At 33.9% G+C, this 22,046-nt stretch overlaps 1 protein-coding gene and 1 long non-coding RNA gene across 6 annotated transcripts in view; one reads left to right on the forward strand and one right to left on the reverse strand.

Moving 5' to 3' along the window:
• The window catches only part of LOC126879472 (diacylglycerol lipase-alpha), a 142,094-nt gene that overhangs the window by 20,275 nt on the left and 99,773 nt on the right, over window positions 1-22,046 (reverse strand). For 4 of the 5 annotated variants that reach the window (XM_050642497.1, XM_050642500.1, XM_050642499.1 and 1 more), the window contains exon 13: window positions 4,043-4,498. In XM_050642497.1, the coding sequence (XP_050498454.1) occupies window positions 4,043-4,498 (456 nt within the window). Of the gene's footprint in view, window positions 1-4,042; window positions 4,499-18,647; window positions 18,734-22,046 lie in introns of those variants that run through there. The other variant, XM_050642501.1, reaches the window with a different exon arrangement.
• The window catches only part of LOC126879473 (uncharacterized), a 62,999-nt gene continuing 53,004 nt past the window's right edge, over window positions 12,052-22,046 (forward strand). Inside the window, exon 1 of the long non-coding RNA XR_007696069.1 lies at window positions 12,052-12,215. This is a non-coding gene — a long non-coding RNA (uncharacterized LOC126879473). The remainder of the gene's footprint in view (window positions 12,216-22,046) is intronic.

Raw genomic sequence — 22,046 nt, forward strand, 5'->3', positions numbered from 1 at the left:
AACCAGAGTGCGAGACGAGGGTAGTTATAAGGGGTGAAAGTCGCTGTTTTTATTATTTTTTTGTGACTCTCATGATGGAGATAGATTCCCAAAATTTGGGAATAAGTAGATCATGACGTAACTAAGCAAAATAGCCAGGGGCGGAAACCAGAGTGGGGGACTGGGAAAATAATAAAAACCGCGAATTGGACGCCTTATAACTCCCCTCGTCCCCCAATCTGGTTTCCGTCCCTGGAGATTTTGCTTAGTTACGTCATGATCTACTTATTTCCAAATTTTGGTACACTATCTCGATCATGAGCCTCAAAAAAATAATAAAAACCGCGAATTTGACCCCTTATAACTACCCTCGTCCCAACTCTGGTTTCCACCCGTAGAGGAAAGTCATGTACAACACTAATTGAACATATCCCCATATAGTTTGTCCATATTACTTATCACGAAAAAAATCCGCTCACAGCTCTTGGACTATATGAGCTATGGGGACTCAAGAACAATATATGTATAAGACGGTATACTTGCATATTGGTAAGAAACGATTAAGAGTTTTAGTATTTAGGGTAAGAAGGGATAAGCCGAGGTTGTACTTATATGAAAGATATAGAAATGAAAATAGAACGGGGAAAACAAGCCACGAAGGCACTCCATGGAACAACACTTTAACCAAAGAAAACAAAAGAAAAGGATTTTTCAGAGCATAGTGCTGAATATTTCCCTATATTACAACAAATTTTAGCGTACATAAGGCACGTTCTCAAATTATTTTTGAAAGTACCTACTTCATGGTCGTATAAATAAAAAACTGGAAGACGGAATAGATTTAGTCAGTTTGGGTTCAGAAACGGTCTAGGAAACAGAGAGGCGTTATTTGTTTTTAATGTGATAGCTCAAAGATGCATGGATATGAATGTGGATATGCATGTTTATTACGTTAATTTTAAAAAAGCATTTGACTAAGTAAGACAGGAAAAATTAGTCCAAATTCTAAAGACAGAAAACATGTACAAAAGGGCTTTAAGAATAATACCAAAACCTTTACTAAAATCAAAGCGACCAAAATAATAGAAAGGGTTGATAAATACAAATACCTGGGAACCTGGATTTCAGAAAATATTGATCATACAACAGAAATAAGGGCCAGGATAGAAACAGCAAGAAATGCGTTTGTAAACATGAAAACAATTCTATGCAATAAAGACCTTGAGATGTTTTCGATATTACAATAGGGACTTGAAAGCTAAACACTGAAACAAAAAAAAGAATATGTGTACTTTGTACGCACGTAAGAAGTTATACTTCTATTATATAATTTCAAAGAAATAAATATACTTAACAGGTTATTTGTATTTTATTTAAATATTAAACTAACTTTCTTACCTACCACTTTTAAAATTTTTTTATTAAAACGACACCAAAAATAAAAAAAAATATGAATCGTCCGGGATTTGAACCCGGGACCTCTCGATCTCCGGTTCTCACGCTGAGCTATTTCCCTTTGCTTTGACAGGTTACAAGATTTCTCATACATACTGACAAATTTAATAGATCAAGTGAAGTCTACAAAAATACTTTAAATATACTTACTATTATTTTAAAATATCTTATTCCCGAGGAAGACAAATCCAAAGACACAAAAATTATAATAAATAATACATTTACAAAAAACACTAATATATCCTTTTAATGACTTATTTGGGCTGACAGCGCTGATACATACATATCTTGAAAGATTAGCAACGAACTACATACTGTCTGTGTGCGCATGCGCCCGGCATTTATAAAATTTCCCTCTCGATCGTAAAGAAGTATAAGTTCAAAAATATTTAGATATGCTTCAGAAACGCATTGCGAGAAATTGGCAAAAAATACGAAGTAATAACACAACAAAAATAAGAGAGTTGCAATATCTGAAACAAGGAGGTTAAGGTAAAAGAGAGTGTTGAAAATTTTAAGGGACTGGTTTTAATGCAGTTGAACCGAACTCTTCAGAGCAACTATATATCGACTAAAGATAGTCATGATGATATCCAACCTCCGATTGGAAAACGGCACTTAAAGAAGAAGAAGTACCACTTATAGGTTAAGCATTTTATGATATTCCAAATTACTGATAACTCAAAATTAACACTGTTAGACTGAAAAGACGGAACAACAGTATATTGTAAAAAAGGTCAATAAAAGGTCACTACAAAATACACAGTGAGACAGGAATCCATAAGTTCACTGCTGATATTCAATCTGTACTTAGAGCACATTTTTGAAGAGGCTCTAAAAGATATTGATGAAGGCATCTCAATAAATTTAGTCGAGCTCAGTAACCTACGGTATGCAGATGATACAATAGTCTTTTCCAATACCATAGAAGGGCTGCAAAACTAAATGAATAAAATAACGGAAACAAGTAGAACATATGGATTAGATTTAAACACCGGCAAAACCAAGCTAATGATCATCAGCAAGCAAAACATAACTGGAACAAATCTGTATGTGAACCAAATAAGAATTGAACGTGTCTCACAATACAACTATTTGGGAACTATAATCAATGAGTCGTGGGCACTCAATAAGAAAGGAGTCCCTGGTGAATATGTAAAGATTGTGAGATATGTATGAGGGAGTAACGAATAGTGTTAGGACAGGTGTGAGAGAGACTGATAAATTTCATGTGAAAGTAGGATTGCACCAAGACTCTGTGCTTAGTCCGTATTTATTCTCATTAGTTTTGGACCAGATAACAGCGAAACTACAGGGTAACATTCCGTGGTGCTTAATGTATGCTGATGATGTCGTGTTAGTAGGAAATAGTGAAAGAGACTTAGAACAAAAACTGGAACAGTGGAGGCAAGCACTGGAGGAAAAAGGTTTAAAACTTAGTAGGACAAAAACAGAGTATTTGGAATGTTCATTTAAAGATGGAGTTACTACAAATAAAATGGTATCTTTGGATGGTGAACTGCTTGTAAAAATCAATAGTTTTAAGTACCTGGGATCGGTATTACAGAGTAATGGAGAAATAGATTGAGATGCATGCAGTAGAATTAGGGCTGAATGGATGAAGAGGAAAGAAGCGAGTGGTGTGTTGTGTGACAGAAAAATTCCAATGAAGCTGAAGGGAAAATTCTATAAAACAGCCATAAGACCGGCTATGATGTACGGAACTGAATGTTGGTCAGTGAAGAAGAAAGAGGAACAACGAATGCATGTGGCGGAATGAGAATGCTTAGATGAATGATTGGAGTGACAAAGAAGGATAAAATTAGAAGTGAGTATATTAGGGGAAGTCTAGGTGTGGCACCAATTGATGCCAAAATGAGAGAGCATAGGTTAAGATGGTTTGGTCATGTTCAACGTCGAGACGTTAGTCACCCAATACGAAGAATAGCTGAAGTGCAGATTCCTGGAAGGAGTAGGAGAGGAAGACCAAATAGGACCTGGAGGAAGACGATAAGGCAGTACATGTTGGTAAAGGGGATTGACATTGATATGACCCAAGATAGAATTGTGTGGAGAAATGCAATTAGGGAAGCCGACCCCGCATAGGGATAAGGCAAAGGGAATGATGATGAATCAATGAGTCGTGGGACAATACTCAAAGGCAAAAAGTGCATTTTTGACTATGAGCTCTGCATGTTCAAGAGCCATGACCTCACTCTAAAAACAAAACTAAGACTCCTCAAATGTTACGTGTACTCAGCGCTTCTATACGGAGTAGAAGCGGACGATTAACACAACTGCAGATTTAGTCAACATCGTGAAGAGCATAATTTTGACATATAATGAGAAATCTAGGCAGATACGAGCTACTGTAATGCTTTAATAAGGTAAAATTGAAGAAAAAATGGCCCCAGGACGAAGAAGAATATCCTGGCTTCCTAACCTGAGAGTATGGTATAGAAAGACCTCAACACAACTATTCCGTATAGCAACCAACAAAGTCATCATAGCCTGAATGGTTGCCAACGTTCGGAACGGACAGACACCCTAAGAAGAAAAAGAACAAAATATGCGATTTGTAAAAAGCATTATGGTTACATATTCTTACCTTTGGTGTACAATTTATTTCGACAATAACATTACTCGTTGTGACGAGACTAGCTCTAGAACTAATGCTGGACAAATCGGAAACACTTTCTGGACTAGCCAATGGTGCAAGTCCCAGCCAGTCATCGTGGATCAAATCCATCTTTGGCGTGGTAATACTTCTAAGACTGAGGCTCAAACTTCGGCTAATAGTCTTCGGCTCTTCTCGGGACGGCTGTAGCTTCATTACAGGAATGGATGGGCAAAGGGTATTAGGCGTGGAAGAAAGAGGGGACGGTTGGCTTCTAGTGGAGTAGTAGCCGTTGGTAATGGACGAATTGCTAGAAGGACTTTGAAGAGAGGTGAAACTAGTTTCGAGTAAACAGTTTGGTATTGAAGTGGCTGAATAATAATTTGAGGAAGGTTCGCTGGTGGAAGCTGAACGTTGAGGTTTTTTGGGACCTTTGGAAGTTACAACCTAGAAGTAGAATATATAATTTCGGTCATACAGTAACTAATTTAAAAAAATAATATTTCATTTTAATTTGTAATATACAAATTTGTTATTTTAATTAAATTGTTGACAAGTTTAGTTCTGGTTTCAGAATATTCTGTAACTAAGTATAGCAAAAAGAGTTTTAAATAAGCTTCGACAAGTTTAAGAAACTCTAACAATAAACATAGTTAATATTTTTTAAGTGGTTTATTATAATACGTTTGTTCGTAATACAATAAGCAACCGTTTTCAACCATCAGACGCATGCGTGTTTGTAGTCTACGAACGCTAACTTTTAACTGCGCATCGCTAACTGTTAACTGCGCATGCGTCTGATGGTTGGCAACGGTTGCTGAACAAACCTATTATATACATATTCTTCAAATAATCTGTATAGTAGAAAATACGGTCTGATTTCTTTTAATTTAGAGCGCTCGGTGACAAAAAAGTTTATATATAGTATTATGTATCACTTTATCAATCAAAGATAGAGTAAAAAATTTAATTTTTTTAATATAACGCGGGCACATAAATTTGATACACCCTGTATATTGATTTGTAACTATTTAGTAGAAGGTAGCTTTTACGCAGTGGGTTTCTCCTTAATGAGTTTTTCCCTGAAGTTAAAGACATTTGTAAATACAGTGAAGTGAAATGACAATTTATTTCGGATTTTAATTTAAAAAGAATGTTTGTTACGGGAAGGTAAAATCTACAGGTAGTTGTAATTATTAGTTTTTAGAAAAATAAAGGTAGAGAGATTTGGAATTTTAAGTCTGTTTGTTTTAAGCATAAGAGTATTTGTATAATTTCAGGAAAGTGATTAGGATGAGTAGAAGTATTGTTTGAAAGAATGCCTGGTTTTTCGAATGAAAAAGAGGAATGTGGAAAGAGAAATGTTTCTGATTGGCTTGGCAATTTGGAATGGGGAAAGGAAGTTTGAATATTGAGACAGTTTTGGAAAAGAGAGATCATTGTGTGGTTGGCATCCGAGAAAGGCAGTCGAAAGTTTTCGCGTATAGTTCAGAAGCAAGTACTAGTGGTTGTTTGGTAGTGGAGAGTAGCTGAAAAGTGGAACGAGAGACAAATCAAATTGAGAAGGAAAACCTCTTTGATTCTGTAAAGTCCAAGAGAGTAAGTTACAAGAACTATAGTTATTAAAATTATTTGTGACACCAAGTAAAAAAGATACTTGGGTCTCAGGAGATTATTATTGAGAGAAAGAGAGGAGAGAGTTTTGGAGTTTATTGAACGAGTACTGGTCAAAAGCGGCCTGGCTTGTGTTTTGGAGAAATAGTTTCTGGTATGCTGCTGGATTGATGCTGAGAACGGAGAGGGCTTTGATTGGTAGCCTAACATAATCAACAAGGAGGAGCTGTTTGGGTCAAGAGGAGACATCATTGTGTGTGAATCAAAAAGGTCAGTCAATAACTTATGTGATAGATGTTCTTTATAATCAGAAGTTAAAATCTTTGCGTAAAAGCATATGAATTAAGGTTCCAACATTTCAATAATTTAATAGGAAGTATAAGTAGTTTTGCAAATACCTAAATTTGTTTGTTTAGCTTATTTTATAAATGGTATCAGGAACAAAGCGATAAATATTTGTTTAAATTAGATTAATTATATGGTAAAAGTTTCATTTGGACAATTATGCCCACAGGATTTAATTGATAGATTTTCAGAGCATTGCTTTTGATAATAAAGGTATTTGTATGTGCTTATTTATGATTTTTCTATTTATTTCCTTTTCCTATTTTATCCCGATAAGGATCAACTAAGATATACTGAAGCCACCAGAAAGGATAAGTATAACCTAAGATAATTTTAGTTAATTTTTATGACAAAAAGGCACCCTGAGATTTTTTATTAATTGTTTATGTATGATTTGCGTCAATTCAATAATTAATTAAATAAATACTCAATTAAAATAAAAGTAATAGAAAGCACATCATAACAATAGGTACTTTCTCTAAACTTTAAGTATCGCTTCATAGGCCGAGTCTGACACGGTTTCCCTCTGTGACTTTTTTTAGTTCAGGGGGGTTTTTCCTCTAATTTTCCCGAAATATGTAGATTTTACGAAATACCGAAAATTTATAGATGCTGCTATTATTTTTAATTAAATAGCTTAAAAATTATAAGACAAACATGAAAATAAATTTTTTTATGATAAATGTAGGCCATTTCAGGTCGTCTTCCACGTTATCCAATTTTGTTCTGGGTCTTCCTTTTTTTGTCTTCCTATCGACTTTCCAAACGGGTTAGGAACAAGAGAATCTATTATTGCCTTAAATGTATTAATACAATAATGCAGAGATATGAATGTAGGTGTATATACATGTTTTATTGATTACAGAAAATCATTTGACTGTGTTAACCATCAAACGTTGATTGAACTTTTGAGAACAACTGGAATTGACGAACAAGACTTGCGAATTATGTCAGAACTATATGGGCACCAAACCGTAACAATTAAAATAGAACACACAACTTTTGAAGATATAAAAAATCCGAAAACAAGTGCGCCAGGGTCGCATAAAGTAAGTCAGACATATGACCTTTTACTAAACATTAAGAAAACAAAATTTATGATGATCTCTAAAAAGGAACAGCAATCTGGACGAATCAGTATGAATGGTCAACAAATAGAAAGAGTAAAATATACATGCACCTGCCTTAGTACGAACGTCGATGAAAATTGGGACCACTCCCTAGAAATCAAATGTAGGATAGACAAAGCAAGATCTGCATTTCAAAAATGGCTAAGCCGTTCAAATGTCATGATCTATCAATACCTATAAAAATCAGGTTACAAAGATGTTATATTTTTCCTATACTGTTGTACGGAGTTGAGTCGTAAACTCTCACAGACGCCACCTGCACGAAAATTGAGGTTTCCGAAATGTGGCTTTGTCGTCGATTCCTGAAGGTATCTTATTCCGACCACGTTACTAATCATGTCGTTTTATAATTAATGCAAAAAGAACAAGAGCTGTTAACCACAAAAAAAAAACAACCAAAATCCTCGGTCACATAGTGAGAAACGGCAAAAGATATGAACTGCTGCAACTATTGTGCAGGCAAAAATAGAAGAAAAACGAAGACAAGGAAGGTGAAAGATTTCCTGGCTGAAAAATCTAGGTACGTGGTTCAACATAACAACCACAAATCTTTGCAGAGCAGCAGTGCGCAAAGTACAGATTACCTTGATGGTCGCCAACATCCGAAACGGATAGGTACCTACTACAACAAGAAGTTTATATTATAAAATTTAAAAGTATTTGAATTGTGTACTTACACTGTATTTCTGTTAATCACCTCATGGTGGAGGCGGTAAATTTTTCAATAAAAAAAATTGTAGGTGCCTACTATTGACTTTACTAGCACTGCTAAAGAAATTTTATTTTCTATATTTTCATTGTATTTTCGTAGTTCCCACCATAGTCATACTTTGTTATTAAAATATGGGTAAAACAGTTTAACACTTTATTTATCTCATTAGAAAAAAGTTTACAGTAATAAAGCCAGTTTTATTTTGATTCCCTTAATTAACGTTGCTATGCAAATAACCGAATTATCATATAATAAAATGATTTAATAATTACACAAAGTTAGACAAAGGGGGATTTAGGTAGCGCATCTCACTTTCTGTACGAAACTAGTTGATTTTAAAGTGCAGTGTGATGTGTTTGATATACCTACTTAAGTACATATTTTAGCAGGAGTAAGCTAATAATTTAGTAAAGGTAACAATCTTCCTACTAGTATAATATTACTACTATGGTTCATTTTGTTTAAGAAAAACGTTAATTCATTTTATGTACGTATGAGCACTCGCTTAAATGTTTAATTTTATTTAAGACACTACTTATAAAAATTAAAATTTTATATTTTGATTACAAAAAGGAGTCTACATGATCATTATCAACATCATCAATCTATACGCGTCCACTGCTAAAGATAGGTCTCCCTCAGATCCCTTCATCTGTCTCTGTCCTGTGCAGCTTGCATCCAGTTACTGCTAACAGGCTTCAGGTCGTCAGTCCATCTGGTTAATGGGCGTCCTCTGCTCCGTAGTTCTCCTGGTTTTGGCCTCCACTCGACAATACGTTTTGTCTATCGATTATCTGATAATCTAGAAACGTGTCTTAACTGTCCTACCCAATTCCATTTTAACGAAGCGATTTTCTCGACAGCGTCTGTTGTCGTTCTACGACGTATTTCTTCCTTTGACATTCTGCCTGCTCAATATCCCTTCCATCAACATTCATGTTGGTATAGCATCTCCAAGGAAGGTGGAGTATCTCCGTGGTATAATTTTCCCGACATTATTATTGCATCATCCATATAATCGACTATATCCATATGATCGACTATATATGATCGAATCTCAAATTATTGAGCTTGTCTCTATTTATGTTGATACCATACTCGTTCAGATCTGCTTTGTTACAAGTATGTTCTCAAAGGGTCGCGAATAACTTTGGAGAGACGATGGCATGTCTCCTTTTCGTAATACTTTTCGTACTCCGCTGTATACAGAATGTATTTATTGTAGAAGCCTCGGAAGTGTAACCAGAGAAGGTTCCCATTGTCTTCAGTCTGGTGGGATGTAGAGTAACATTATGTTGTTTTTCATGCCATCAGAATGAAAACTTAGTCTTTTGCTAGCAGTTGCCGCTAGGGCTAGGGCATCTATGCCATTTCGACTGCACGCCGGGGTTTGTTTTGGTTGGATCAGAGAGAGCAGCATAGGTGCCTCCTGATGAGAGACTAATAAGTTTCGAAACCGGTAGAGGTGCTTGCTGCACTAGATTGGACTAGAATATGGTGCGGCTGTGTTTTCGTTTTGCAACGAAATTGAAAACGGTTATTCATTTTTGAAGAATATATTTGTTTCTTGTTCAGATAGTCTTACGCTAGCCGTGGCATTTTGGTAGATTTATTTGATTCTGTTAGTGTAGTGAAGGTCTATTCGGCAGTCTGTCAATGCTTTTAACATTTTCTGCGGGCTTATGGTATCGAATGATTTCTCGTAGTCCACGAGTATCAGTGTCAATGATTTGCTGTATTCTGTAGACTTCTCTATCAGGCTCTTTATCACTTTTATAGAAGCCTAACTTAGCCTCCTTTTTTTTACCTTGATCATTATTTTATTTCCACATAGTTTGATCGCCTCGATCACTACTTCGTCATCGCAAGGGGATTTGTTATTTTTCATTTCTAAAAGTGTTGTTTTGACTTCGTAGGGTGTTATTTCTGGCATTTATTTTGATCCCTGGTTTGAGATTTTGGTCAAGGGCTAATCTTGCTTTTTGTTGGTGCTTTCATACATATCGCGATAAAAGGATTCGACAACTTCGAAAATTTCGGTTCAATCCGTAATAATGGCGACCATCATGGCAATCTTTATCTGCAGCAACGCAGTAAAGCTGCACAGATGTTGTGTTCAACCAGGTTCTGAGGTTCTTTAACCAGGATGTTCTTCTTCTTCCTGGACTTCGCTTTCCAAATATTTTTCCTTGCAGGATGGCTTGTAGGAGGGCATATCTGGATTCATTTCGCATAATGTGTCCAAAGTATTCCAACTTTCGATATTTGATGGTGGTTAGTACTTGTCGGTTCTTCCCCATTCTTCTAAGGACCTCCTCATTTGTGACCCGATCAGTAAGTACATGGGATTTTAAGAATTCTCCGATATAGCCCCATCTCAAATGCTTCCAATTTTCGGCACATATCTTCGTTCAAGGTCCATGATTCAACACCATAAAAAAGGACAGAGAAGACGTAGCATCTCAGCATTCTTATTTTTATACCAAGAGAAAGGTTGTAGCTCTTGAAAAGGCCCCCATACGGTTGAAGGTTGATCTAGCTTTTCCGATCCGCCCTCTTATCTCTTGGTTGTTGGTCCATTCTTCATTTATTATGGTGCCGAGGTAGTTGTAGTGCCTCACTCTTTCTACAGGGGTTTGGTTGATGTAGAGTTGACCTTCTGTTTACTTTTTCTTGCTAATGATCGTAAGCTTTGTCTTCTTTACGTTTATATTGAGTCCATATTGTTGACTGTAATACGTGATTGTTCATGAGGACTTGTAGGTTTTCTAGGTTGTCCGCAAATACTATGGTGTCATCTGCATACCTGATGTTATTTAGCCGGTACCCGTTTAGTAGAATACCTTTTTCAGTTTCGTGCAAAGCTTCGATAAATATTCTTTCAGAGTAAAGATTGAAAATTAGGGGAACAAAATGCAGCCTTGCCTCACTCCACGCATGATTTTCACATATTAGGTGTGTTTGCCGTCAAATCTGAGGTTTGCAGTCCGATTACAGTAAAGGTTTCTAATTATTTTCAGATCTTGATTCCTGCTTCTTTTAGTGTTTCCATCATGTTGGCGTGCTGTACTCGATCAAACGCTTTCTCGAAATCAACCAAACATGCGTATACGTCGCAATTGACGTCTCTGCATCTCTGGAATAAGACCTGTATTGAAAACAATTTATTTCTTATTCTGTACATATTTTTATTACCTATGTTGTTCGTATTTCGCTTCAAAACTTTTGTTTTCTTGAATTATTTTAGTTATTTCTCTTGTTTTGTTTTCGGCGATAGTCGTTGGAGCATAATATGTTTGAAGTGCCATAATATATTTTGTGTGAAGATGAGTTATACAATCCTCGGGCTTAAGCTTTTAGTTTTAACTATATACCTATTGTATTAGCTTTTTATGTACAATGAATCCTACTTCGCCATTTGAAATGTCTTCTTCTCCTTTAAAATGAAATAAGTCCTCCTATTTAAGAGTAATTCGAAGTTCTTCTCTTCGTTTTATATCGTTGAGGCCGATGATGTTGGCCTCAGCTAAAGAAAATCATGGAAAAATAAGATTTGTGGTTTTAAGCCATTAAAACGCAATGCTGCTTGGACATGGTTTTCCCGGGGATGGGAAGCTGGAGAAATCTATGAGATCGCGTTGGCAGGTGTGCTATTCTTGAAGTAGATCTATCCTCTATCGGGATCGCAGAGAAGTACCTCTCCATCTGATACCCTAAATCATTTCTATAAAAATTATCACTTGTATCTTGAGATGATTTCGATAAAAATACTCAACAATGCCCCTACCGGTACCCCCTTTTACTTCACTCTACGGAGCAAAGTGAGGTAAACTTCACTCTGAATGTGTCTTGTTCTGTTAGTCACACTGTAACTGCTATACCTAGTAGTAAATGGTATGTCAACTCGAGTATTTCCTGAAATATCAGACATAGTATCTTAGAAATCCCAATATGCCCCCCTCTTCCCTATATCATGTAAAAACTGGTACATTCATTATTATTTTCTCTCGTTATAAATGTGTATCTACGTATCTTATAAATCAATATAAATAACGATTGCATATTTTTCCTTATTTCCTGCAGATAGACAATATACCTACATTTTATTGTTTTATACTCCAAAGTGATTATTAAAACCAAACAACATTAAATCTAGTTACGTAATATAAAAATACTCGTTACTTATTATCGAGAGATAATTGCTTTCCGGATAATGCTGTTTTATTGTATCAATCAGTAATTAGTAGTGCACGGTGTTTGTCTAAGAAAACAATAATATCAAATCATATCCAATACATGAAATCTAACAATTACTGGTTGATATTACTGATGGCGCATTATCTAAAGGCAACTAAATTCACAGGTAACAATTAAATTTTTTTAAAATCTGATAGTTTTTATAAACTTAACTTAGTGTTAAATATGACAAGTTATTGTTGTAATGACCCTTCTCGGCTTGGCCTTGGCGTGTTTCTTTAACTGTTATAATTACTCGTCATGCGGTCATAAAAAAACCGCAGATTTTTTTGTCCTACAAATACTTAAGTAGTTTTCATCAAAGTACATCTTGTGACAAATAAATACTTACCTCCAATTCATTATTTTTTAAGTTTTGACTTCCAGTGGAAATCGTGTTCAAAATATAAATGAAACAAATTATTTATCTATTATTAATTAAATTAATTATATTATTAATTTACCTATTATTATTATAATTAATTAAACAATTGAAAAAAAAAATTCTTATACATAATACGTTAATTTTATCTCATCATCCTCACTATGTAGTGGTATCACAGATCCTTATGAGTCATAACCTTTTTCAGAACAATCCTTCATTCACCACTGTCCCTGGCAATTCTTCTCCGTGCTAGAACTCCAATAGATCTTAAATCGTCCTTTAGGTTGTCTATTGTCTTGATACCTAAGTCTTGGTCTTTCTCTTGCTCGTAGTCCCATCGGCTCTATTCTGTCAAAAATTATTCTAACTGTTGCACCTTCCTATCACCTCGTTCAATGCGTGCTCACCTATCCTAAGACGTGCTACCTTAAAATAAATATGTCTTCTTAGGCCATAGTAACACTTATTGGCAAGAACTATTCATCTTTAATTTCTGCGCTGACGTTGTTATCTTTAGTCAACAGCGATTCTAACTATGTGAAGGTGTCCACGCCTTTCAGTTCTAAATCCTCAATTATGGTAGCTGGTTACTTAACCTTCTTCTCTTCTTCTTCTTCTTCTACGGCACTACAGCCCAAATTAAGCCTTGGCCTCCTTTATTTTTTACCTCCACCCTTGCTTGTCTGTGGCTGCTCTTCCCCATACACGGACTCCTAAAAGGGCTTCTGCGTCGCTGTTTACTGGGTCTTCCCAGCGCTTTCTTGGCTTTCCAACCGGTTTCTTTCCCTGCATTCTAGCATTCATAGTGCTCTTTTTGGTAGCCTATCCTCTCCCATTCTTATCACATGTCCGGCCCATTGCAATCTTTGTATTCTAATGAAGTCGACCAGTGGTGTTTCCTTATAAAGTTGATAAAGCTCGTTGTTGTATCGACTTCTGAAGATTCCGTTTTCACTCACAGGTCCTAGTATTCTCCTCAGTGCTTTCCTTTCGAATGTGTCGAGTTTGTTTTTGGATGTTTCTTTCAGGACCCAGGCTTCACTGCCATGTTATTGACCGAATTAAGGTTTCATAGATTCTCATCTTTGTATTTCTATGGACACTTTTAGATCGAAATGTATGGGAGAGAGTAAAATAGGCTCTGTTTGCCTGCCTTATTCTCTTCCGTATTTCTCTATATTTCTTCTCGTCTGAGTCATTATTTTTGTTTTTTCTGTGTTAATTTCAAGACCTAGCATTTTTGTTTGTGTTTTTAACTCTAGTATGTTTCCTGTGCTCCTGTTGATGTTCTACTCATAATGTTAATATCATCGGCATAAGCGGCCAGTTGAACCGTTCGGTTGGTCAGTAGGTTTCCTCGTCCAGTTTGCATTTGCCTAACCGCATACTCCAGTGCCAGGTTAAACAATGTTGGAGCCAGCCCATCTCCCTGCTTTAGTCCCTACGAAATTTTGAAAAAGTCTGTCCGGTAGTTTTGTATTCGTACATATGCCTGAGTTTCATCCATTGTGGCTTTAATGAGTCTTATTAGCTTGTGTGGTATTGCCAATTCAGCCAATATACAGAGTGTCCCGAAAAGATTGGTCATAAATTATACCACAGATTCTGGGGTCAAAAATAGGTTGATTGAACCTTACTTACCTATATACAATAGTGCACACAAAAAAAGTTACAGCCCTTTGAAGTTACAAAATGAAAATCGATTTTTTTTTTCATATATCGAAAACTCTTAGAGATTTTTTATTGAAAATGGACATGTGGCATCCTTATGGCAGCAACGTCTTATAAAAAATTAAAGTGAAATTTGTGCACACCATAAAAAATTTTATGGGGGTTTTGTTCCTTTAAACCTCCCCAAACTTTTGTGTACGTTCCAATTAAATTATTATTGTTGCACCATTAGTTAAACACAATGTTGTTAAAACTTTTTTGCCTCTTAGTACTTTTTCGATAAACCAGTGTTTATCCACCACATATTTGTTTATTGTTAAGTACGATTATAGAGACCTGTTAATAATCTGAAAAATTTATAATTTACATTTTTAAGTATATTTTGAAAACATCTCGATAAAGAGTGACTTGTCAAAAAAAAGACTAAGAGGCAAAATTTTTAAAAACACTGTGTTTAACTAATGGTACCACAATAATAGTTTAATTGGAACGTACACAAACATTTGGGGGGTTTAAAGGAACAAAACCCCCATAAAATGTTTATGTAAATATATTAAAAAAAAAAGAAGCCGAATCTCGATAAACACTGGCTTATCCAAAAAATACTAAGAGGCAAAAAAGTTTTAAAAACGTTATGTTTAACTAATGGTAACACAATAATGAATTAATTGGAACGTACACAAAAGTTTGTGGGGGTTTAAGGGAACAAAACCCCCATAAAATTTTTATGGGGTAGACAAACTTCACTATAATTTTGTTTTAAGATGTTCCTGCCATAAGAATGATACATGTCCATTTTTAATAAAAAATCTCTAATAGTTTTCGATTTGTTGAAAAAAATCTATTTTCATTTTGTAAATTCAAAGGGCTGTAACTTGTTTTATGAGCACATTTGTACTAAGGTAAGTTAGGTTCAATCGAACTATTTTTGACCCCAGAATGTGTGGTATAATTTATGACCAATCTTTTCGGGACACCCTGTATAGTATAGTTTTTTCCTTTTGACTGAGTAGTATGCCTGTTTGAAGTCTACAAACACGTTGTGAACATCAATATCGTGTTCCCATGAATTGCTCAAGATCTGTTTGACTGTAAATATTTGATCCAGTGTCGATCTTCCCCCTCGGCAGCCCGTCTGATACTCTACACTCTACAATAATATTTTCTGCTAGTGGTTGGAGCCGCTGTTCGTCAATCTGTTAAGTATCTATTGCTTGTCACTAATTACAGAAATATCCATATCTTTACATGTTATTATTCTGGGTTCAAATTCCTTTCTACAATAATTGTTTCTCTGTAGGTAGAATTTGCGTGAGTTTTTTCTGTTATGGTGGTTAACAGTATCGTTTTTAGAAAGTTTTCATATTTTTCTCTTTCTTTTTTCTTCTAAATTTTGCTATTTTCTTCTTATCGAAGATTTTCATAATACTTCCAGAATTTTGCGCTGCTGGAGTGTCTCATATGCTTCTTTCTTTGTTCGTTATAATATTTATGTATACATTCTTCGTCTAATCAATCGTCGTTTTTTCTAGCCTTGTTAAATTTCAAAACGCCGTTACCTTTTGTGTGCATAGCTTCTTTACATTTAATCCAATGTTCTATCGTTGACTGATAAATATACTATGTTTAAAATTTGCATGTAATTATCTCTACCGGCTTCAGATTGTAGCACCTCAGTATTATATTTCGTAGATTTTCTGCTGTTGCTTTTTTTAGCGTTAGATATACGTACTCTCAGTTCTGCTCTTACAAGGGAGTAATCAGAGTCTATATTAGTATTTCTACATGCTCTTGTCGACTGTCAATAAGTAGGGGAGAGGCTTGTACCTTGAACCGGATTTTTTTAAAGCTCAATTATTTTTAAGTTTTTAAATTTCAGGGAAAAATTTTTGGACTAACTTGTAGTTTACACACCATAATGTACTGTATTAAAAGACCATTTTAATAAACCAAAACCAACCACATTTTTTACAATTTTATTTATTAGAGCTAATTTGGTCCAAGGTACAAACCAGTAGTGTACCTTGAACCACATAGTCTTGTACATTGAACCACCCATAAACCTTTACAAATAAATGCAAAAAATTGTTATTAGAGCTAATTTGGTTCAAGGTACAAAGCAGTAGTGTACCTTGAACCACATAGTCTTGTACGTTGAACCACCCATAAACCTTTAAAAATACGTATAAAAAATTGTGTTATTTAACATTGAACCTCTCAAAATCTCAAACACATGTACTCATTTTTGCCTTTCAGACAACTTAGCCTGACTTGGTGGTTTAAGGTTTAGCAAAAAATCTTCAATGTTAATGTCAAATTGTTGGCTACTTGGGCCAGAAAATTTGTTGCTCTTCAGAATTCTCTTCAGATACTGGACCGTTAAATAGGGACTTACATCAGATACTTGTGCAACATAAAAATGTGACCTTTTTTTCCCATTAATTTTGTATGGCCAATGTACAAGATGTGCTAGCAGTCCAAGGTACAAGACTCGGCCGAAAAGAAAACGAATGTGAATTTAACCTAATAAATCGGTTTTGTTATATATTTCTCACTATGCTGTTTAAGTACCTACCTGTTATAGTATAATATTATACTACTATACTTTCTTTATAGCAAATTTTTATTAACGTATTGATACATTAGCACAAAATTAATAGTAAAATTTTAAATAATTTCTTGTTTTTGTAAATCACACATAAGGGCTGTTTCACATTATAAGAATTTTGAACGTGCGAGGGTTATCTCGTGCGATAGTTTTGGCGTACTTGTCCTTTTCACACAATAAGAATTGAGTCGCACGAAGATATTTTGCTGTGTTGTTTGGTATATTAGTTTTATTTACACTTTGTGGCTGAGGTAGGTACATGATACGATGTCTGATATGTATCATTACAAATGGGTATTTTTTGTCCATACTTTTGTCCTAATGTACTGTAATGCGTATTTAATTCATTTGCAATTTCTATTTTGTCAGTTATTATTTCCTATGTTTTTAATTAAAAGTCTTAATTTGTTTTTATAATCGTTGTTCTATTAAGTTATATGTGGGATCTTAGATTAGCTCATACAATCTATGTAATAAACTATTCTAAATGGGAGATAAGTCACAATTTAACTAAAAAAATGATTTTATTAACGTTTCGACATCCGATTTGGGAGTCGAAACGTTAATAAAATCATTTTTTTAGTTAAATTGTGGCTTAGTTCCCATTTAGAATAGTTTATTACAAAAATGCCACAAGGAAATAGCTTCAGAACAATATTACAATCTGTTTTTCATGTACAGAATTTAAAAGACCCTCCGTCATCCACTCGTTTTTAAATGTTGTTCCCCTTGTTATAAATGTTGTTTTTAGATAATTCCACACAAGACGTGACGGCCGCCCTATTCCAGTCTTCACCGAGTCGTTTACCCTATAAAACTAAATATAATTTCGTAGAATAAAAGGTATAGTTATATTATATGGAGCGAAATCAAATTATAGCGTTGTGGTTACTTTATCGTCGAAGAAAGAGAAATAAGAGGAACCGAATTTATTGGGTCCATCCTATGAACGCAAATAGATACGATTTATATATTTTTATATTCACACATATTGATGGAACACCCTCTATACTCAACGTTAATTGCAACTATGTAAAATAAAGTTTATTATAATATACTTAGCAGTTTCAATTACTGTTGTTATCAGTAACATATAATTAATTTTGCTGTACTTACCAAATGTGTTTTTTCTTTCACCTAATTCGTCAAATTCACTGTGAAGTGCATGACATACACCATTCCAAGCATTTCTCGTCAAGTTTCTATATTTATATATTTCTATTGTTTTGTCTCAAAGAACATGTCTCGCTTCAATCTGAGACATCATAATATAAAATATATGCACCTACTTTAAACAGCCACAAAGTGTAAATGAAAATAATGTACCAAACAACGAAGGAAACTACCTTCGTGCGACTGAACGACAGTATCATATGAAAGGATGCATTAAGTCCCCTATGCTACTGGGTGCGTAAAGACGGCACGGCTGCCGTCTGTTGTTGTAGCAAGGGACGACATAAACACGGCGACTTCACCGAACGTTTCACCCACCGTTTAGTGAGAAAGGCTCCATATGATTACATGAGCCACCATTGGAATGTCGTCGTGCGTTCTGACCCTCGCACGTTTAAATTCTTATAATGTGAAACAGCGCTAAAGGATACCTACACAAAAGATCGTCCCCCGCGACGCCTAAGTGTACCACATGACATAATCACAGTTAAGGCTCCCAGCGGATAGTTATTATTTACTGTTAATCAGATTGCAACATTACTAAAGGTATAAAAAACATAAATGTATTAAGAAAACTAATAAACTTGATATGTTTTAAACCATTCTATTTATAAACTTGATATGTTTTAAACCATTCTATTTTTTAATTCAATTACTTCGAAAATTTAATGTTTATATTCATATAATTGACGAAAAAGCGATTCTTATGAAAGATACTGTACCTGGTGTCACACGGTGGTGGTTTGAACTCTAGAGGAGTAGTACCCCTGACGAGAGAATTGTGGAGTCTTCTGCCCTTGAGTTGGACCTGTCCATACACACCATGTCAGACACCAATTCTATATTCAGGTATCTACGTTAGGGCCATGCCACGTGCAAGGATACCAGTAAGGTTTCAATTTGGATATGAAAATATTCAAAAAACAAATTGCGGTAGGGTTAAGCCAATATGGTTCCTATGCTAGGATGGGTCACCTAATCAAAGAGTAAAATTTAGCGGTTCCATAGTTTTATTAGTTATATTTTCTGTGTGCTTGAAACTACAAAGTGTATTGTCTGCTCTTTCCATTTTCTGTACACATTGATAATTCTCAAGAATTTTAAAATAATAGATTTACTGTAATCAACTAATAAATAGGAAAATACCAAAACCAGTGGTTGGCCGTATACGATAGTTTAAAAAACTTATATAAAGTAAAAAAAAACTTGTAACATATTATACAGTATGTCCCTGTAAGCTGTATCCATATGGAAAACATTTTTATTATTAATTTTATGAAAAAAAGGTATTCTTTATAAAAAGCTCTGCATGTTTCAAAACCTAAGATTTAACCATCAACTATCAAATTTTTGAAGTTATACTTCTTTAGGCGCGATTGAGATTGAGGGTGAATTTATGTTGATCTGCGCGCATGCGCACACCGACAGTATGGTATTAGTCGTTATACGGGCTCTGATTGGGTGTTGAAATGATCTGTCAATAATAAATAATTGTTCAATATGAAGGTAAACAAATGTACAATATATTAGTTTTATTGTTGTGACGACAGAAACAAAAAAGTTTATAATTGTAGTGACATTTAAATAGTTTTTAAAAGCAACAGGTACGTAATAATTGTAAATGTATCATAGGTACCTACCTATTTGAACCTACCAAAATACATAGCATGTAATACTTTTATTTACATAATTTGATTACCATCAAAATTTCTATCAATGTTCACCTAATATATTGTTTTCTTACTCTATGTTTTGTTGTATTTTTTCAGTTCTAAATAATTTCAATTCAAAATCAAAATAATTTAATTTAATTCAAAAATGTCACAAGCTTAATCCGTTTAGTTAGTCGATCTTCGCACATAATGACACATTGCCTCCGTGGTGAAGCGTTTAAGGCGAATGAACCCCAATATACCAACCGCGCTGATAGCTGGTTCGAATCCCAATAAAAACTTTTTTTTTTATACATTTTATGATTGTAAGTATATTTATTATATAATTTTATTTTCAGAAAATACGTGTTTAGTTAAAAAAATTTCCGACAATTAATGTTCAGAAATCATTTGTGGCATTTTTAATGTGTTTGTGTGTGTTTTATTCTTTTATTATTTTAATTTTTGGCACTGTTTTAATAAAAATGTTTGAGAATTAGTAAGTATAAATTAGTTTAATATTTAAATAAAATATAAATAAAAAGTATATTAATTTCGTTTAAATCATATAATAGAAGTATAACTTCTTACGTGCGTACAAAGTACACACACATTCTTTTTTGAATATTATACGAGGTAAGTCAAAAAGTTTGAATTTCACTCAAGAGTAAAGTAGCTTTATTTTTCACAATATTGAAAATTGCTATTATGAAAAGTTGTTTGGAATTAAAAACTATATTCTAGTATGCAATTGCATCCTTCTAATTAAATTTTTTTTTTGAAAAATTGTGGATAACTTAACATTATATTCAGTCATTTCAATTCAGATAACTTTTTTATTATTAATTTTACGAAAAAAAGTGATTCTTAATAAAAAGTTCTGCATGGTTTAAAACCCAAAATACAACCATCTTATGTCAAATTTCATCAATTTTATACGAGGTATGTCAAAAAATATGAATTTCGCTCAAGAGTAAAATACGTTTATTTTTCACAATATCGAAAATTGTTATTATGAAAAGTTATTTAGAATTAAAAATTATGTTTCAGTATGTAATTACATTCTTCTAATTGAAATATTCTGAACTATAAAGGTACTTGACTTTTGATCTAAATTTGTTTTTTTGACATACCTCGTATAAAATTAATAAAATTTGACATAAAATGGTTGTATTTTCGGTTTTAGACCATGCAGAACTTTTTATTTAGAATCACTTTTTTTCGTAAAATTAATAATAAAAGAGTTATCTGAATTGAAATAACTGAAAATAATGTGATCCATAATTAGAAAAAAAAAAGTTTTCAATTAGAAAGATGTAATTGCATACTAGAATATAGTTTTTAATTCCAAACAACTTTTCATAATAGCAATTTTCAATATTGTGAAAAATAAAGCTACTTTACTCTTGAGTGAAATTCAAACTTTTTGACATACCTCGTATAATATTCAAAAAATTTGATATTTGATGGTTAAATCTTAGGTTTTGAAACATGCAGAGCTTTTTATAAAGAATAACTTTTTTTTTTATAAAAAAGTTTTCCATATGGATACAACTTACAGGGACATACTGTATTTAAATTGTTTTATTAAAACATTTCAGAACGTTTTCGGTCCCATCAGACCATCATCAGTGAAAACCTAAAAGTACGTTAAAAAAACGTTACTTAGATGAATTTGTTATTTGTTTATACTTCATATGCAGCTTCCTTGTTAAGTTGTTTTACATAATCTTGTAAGATAAAATATGACCCAACGCAACGGATTGAAACCAATCCAAAAGGACTGTTAGAAACGGAATATACCGACACATTTTTTGCATTTTATTCGATTCTAGAAATATAGGTTTCAATGTTCAAATGTATTTTTTTAATGTTTCTAAGTAGGTCGGATATTGTTATTAAACAAATTAAAAACAATTACTTGTCAATAAATACTTTTTCTCAGTAATTTTTAAAAAAATTCTTTCTTTCCGAGTTATTTGCAATTTTTTGTTGAAAAAAAAGCCTTAGTGATTTTTGGTATATTTTTTTCTAAAAAACTACTAAGTGAATTGTTATTCTACAAAAAGTTTTATAATCTTTAAATCTCGAAGTACAAGTAACAAGATTTGGATATGGATAAATAAATGGTTTCTGTTTCTGGTCGAAAACATGGACCAAAATATTTCGAATATGCCTTTCGAGAAGACTACTGCTGTGTGTACAGTTGCGGCGATACAAGCGTGTGGCGCCGTATTTTAGATATTGAAAAATGTTTATTTCGATGAGATGCGTGTAAAAAATTGATTCCGAACAATTTCCGGTCCATTTTTAAAAACTACATTTGAACTTTCGATTTAGATCTGCTTATGGGGTAAACCACTCGCCTATAAAGACTGTTTGTAGCATGAAACCAACATGAACTGTCAAGGGAGTATGTTAGTCCCATGGCACCAACGTGTTCATTCACTTTTAATTTATTCTCGCTTT

This window comes from Diabrotica virgifera, chromosome 2 (assembly GCF_917563875.1).
Source record: "Diabrotica virgifera virgifera chromosome 2, PGI_DIABVI_V3a".
In the NCBI taxonomy this organism is placed as follows: Eukaryota; Metazoa; Arthropoda; class Insecta; order Coleoptera; family Chrysomelidae; genus Diabrotica; species Diabrotica virgifera.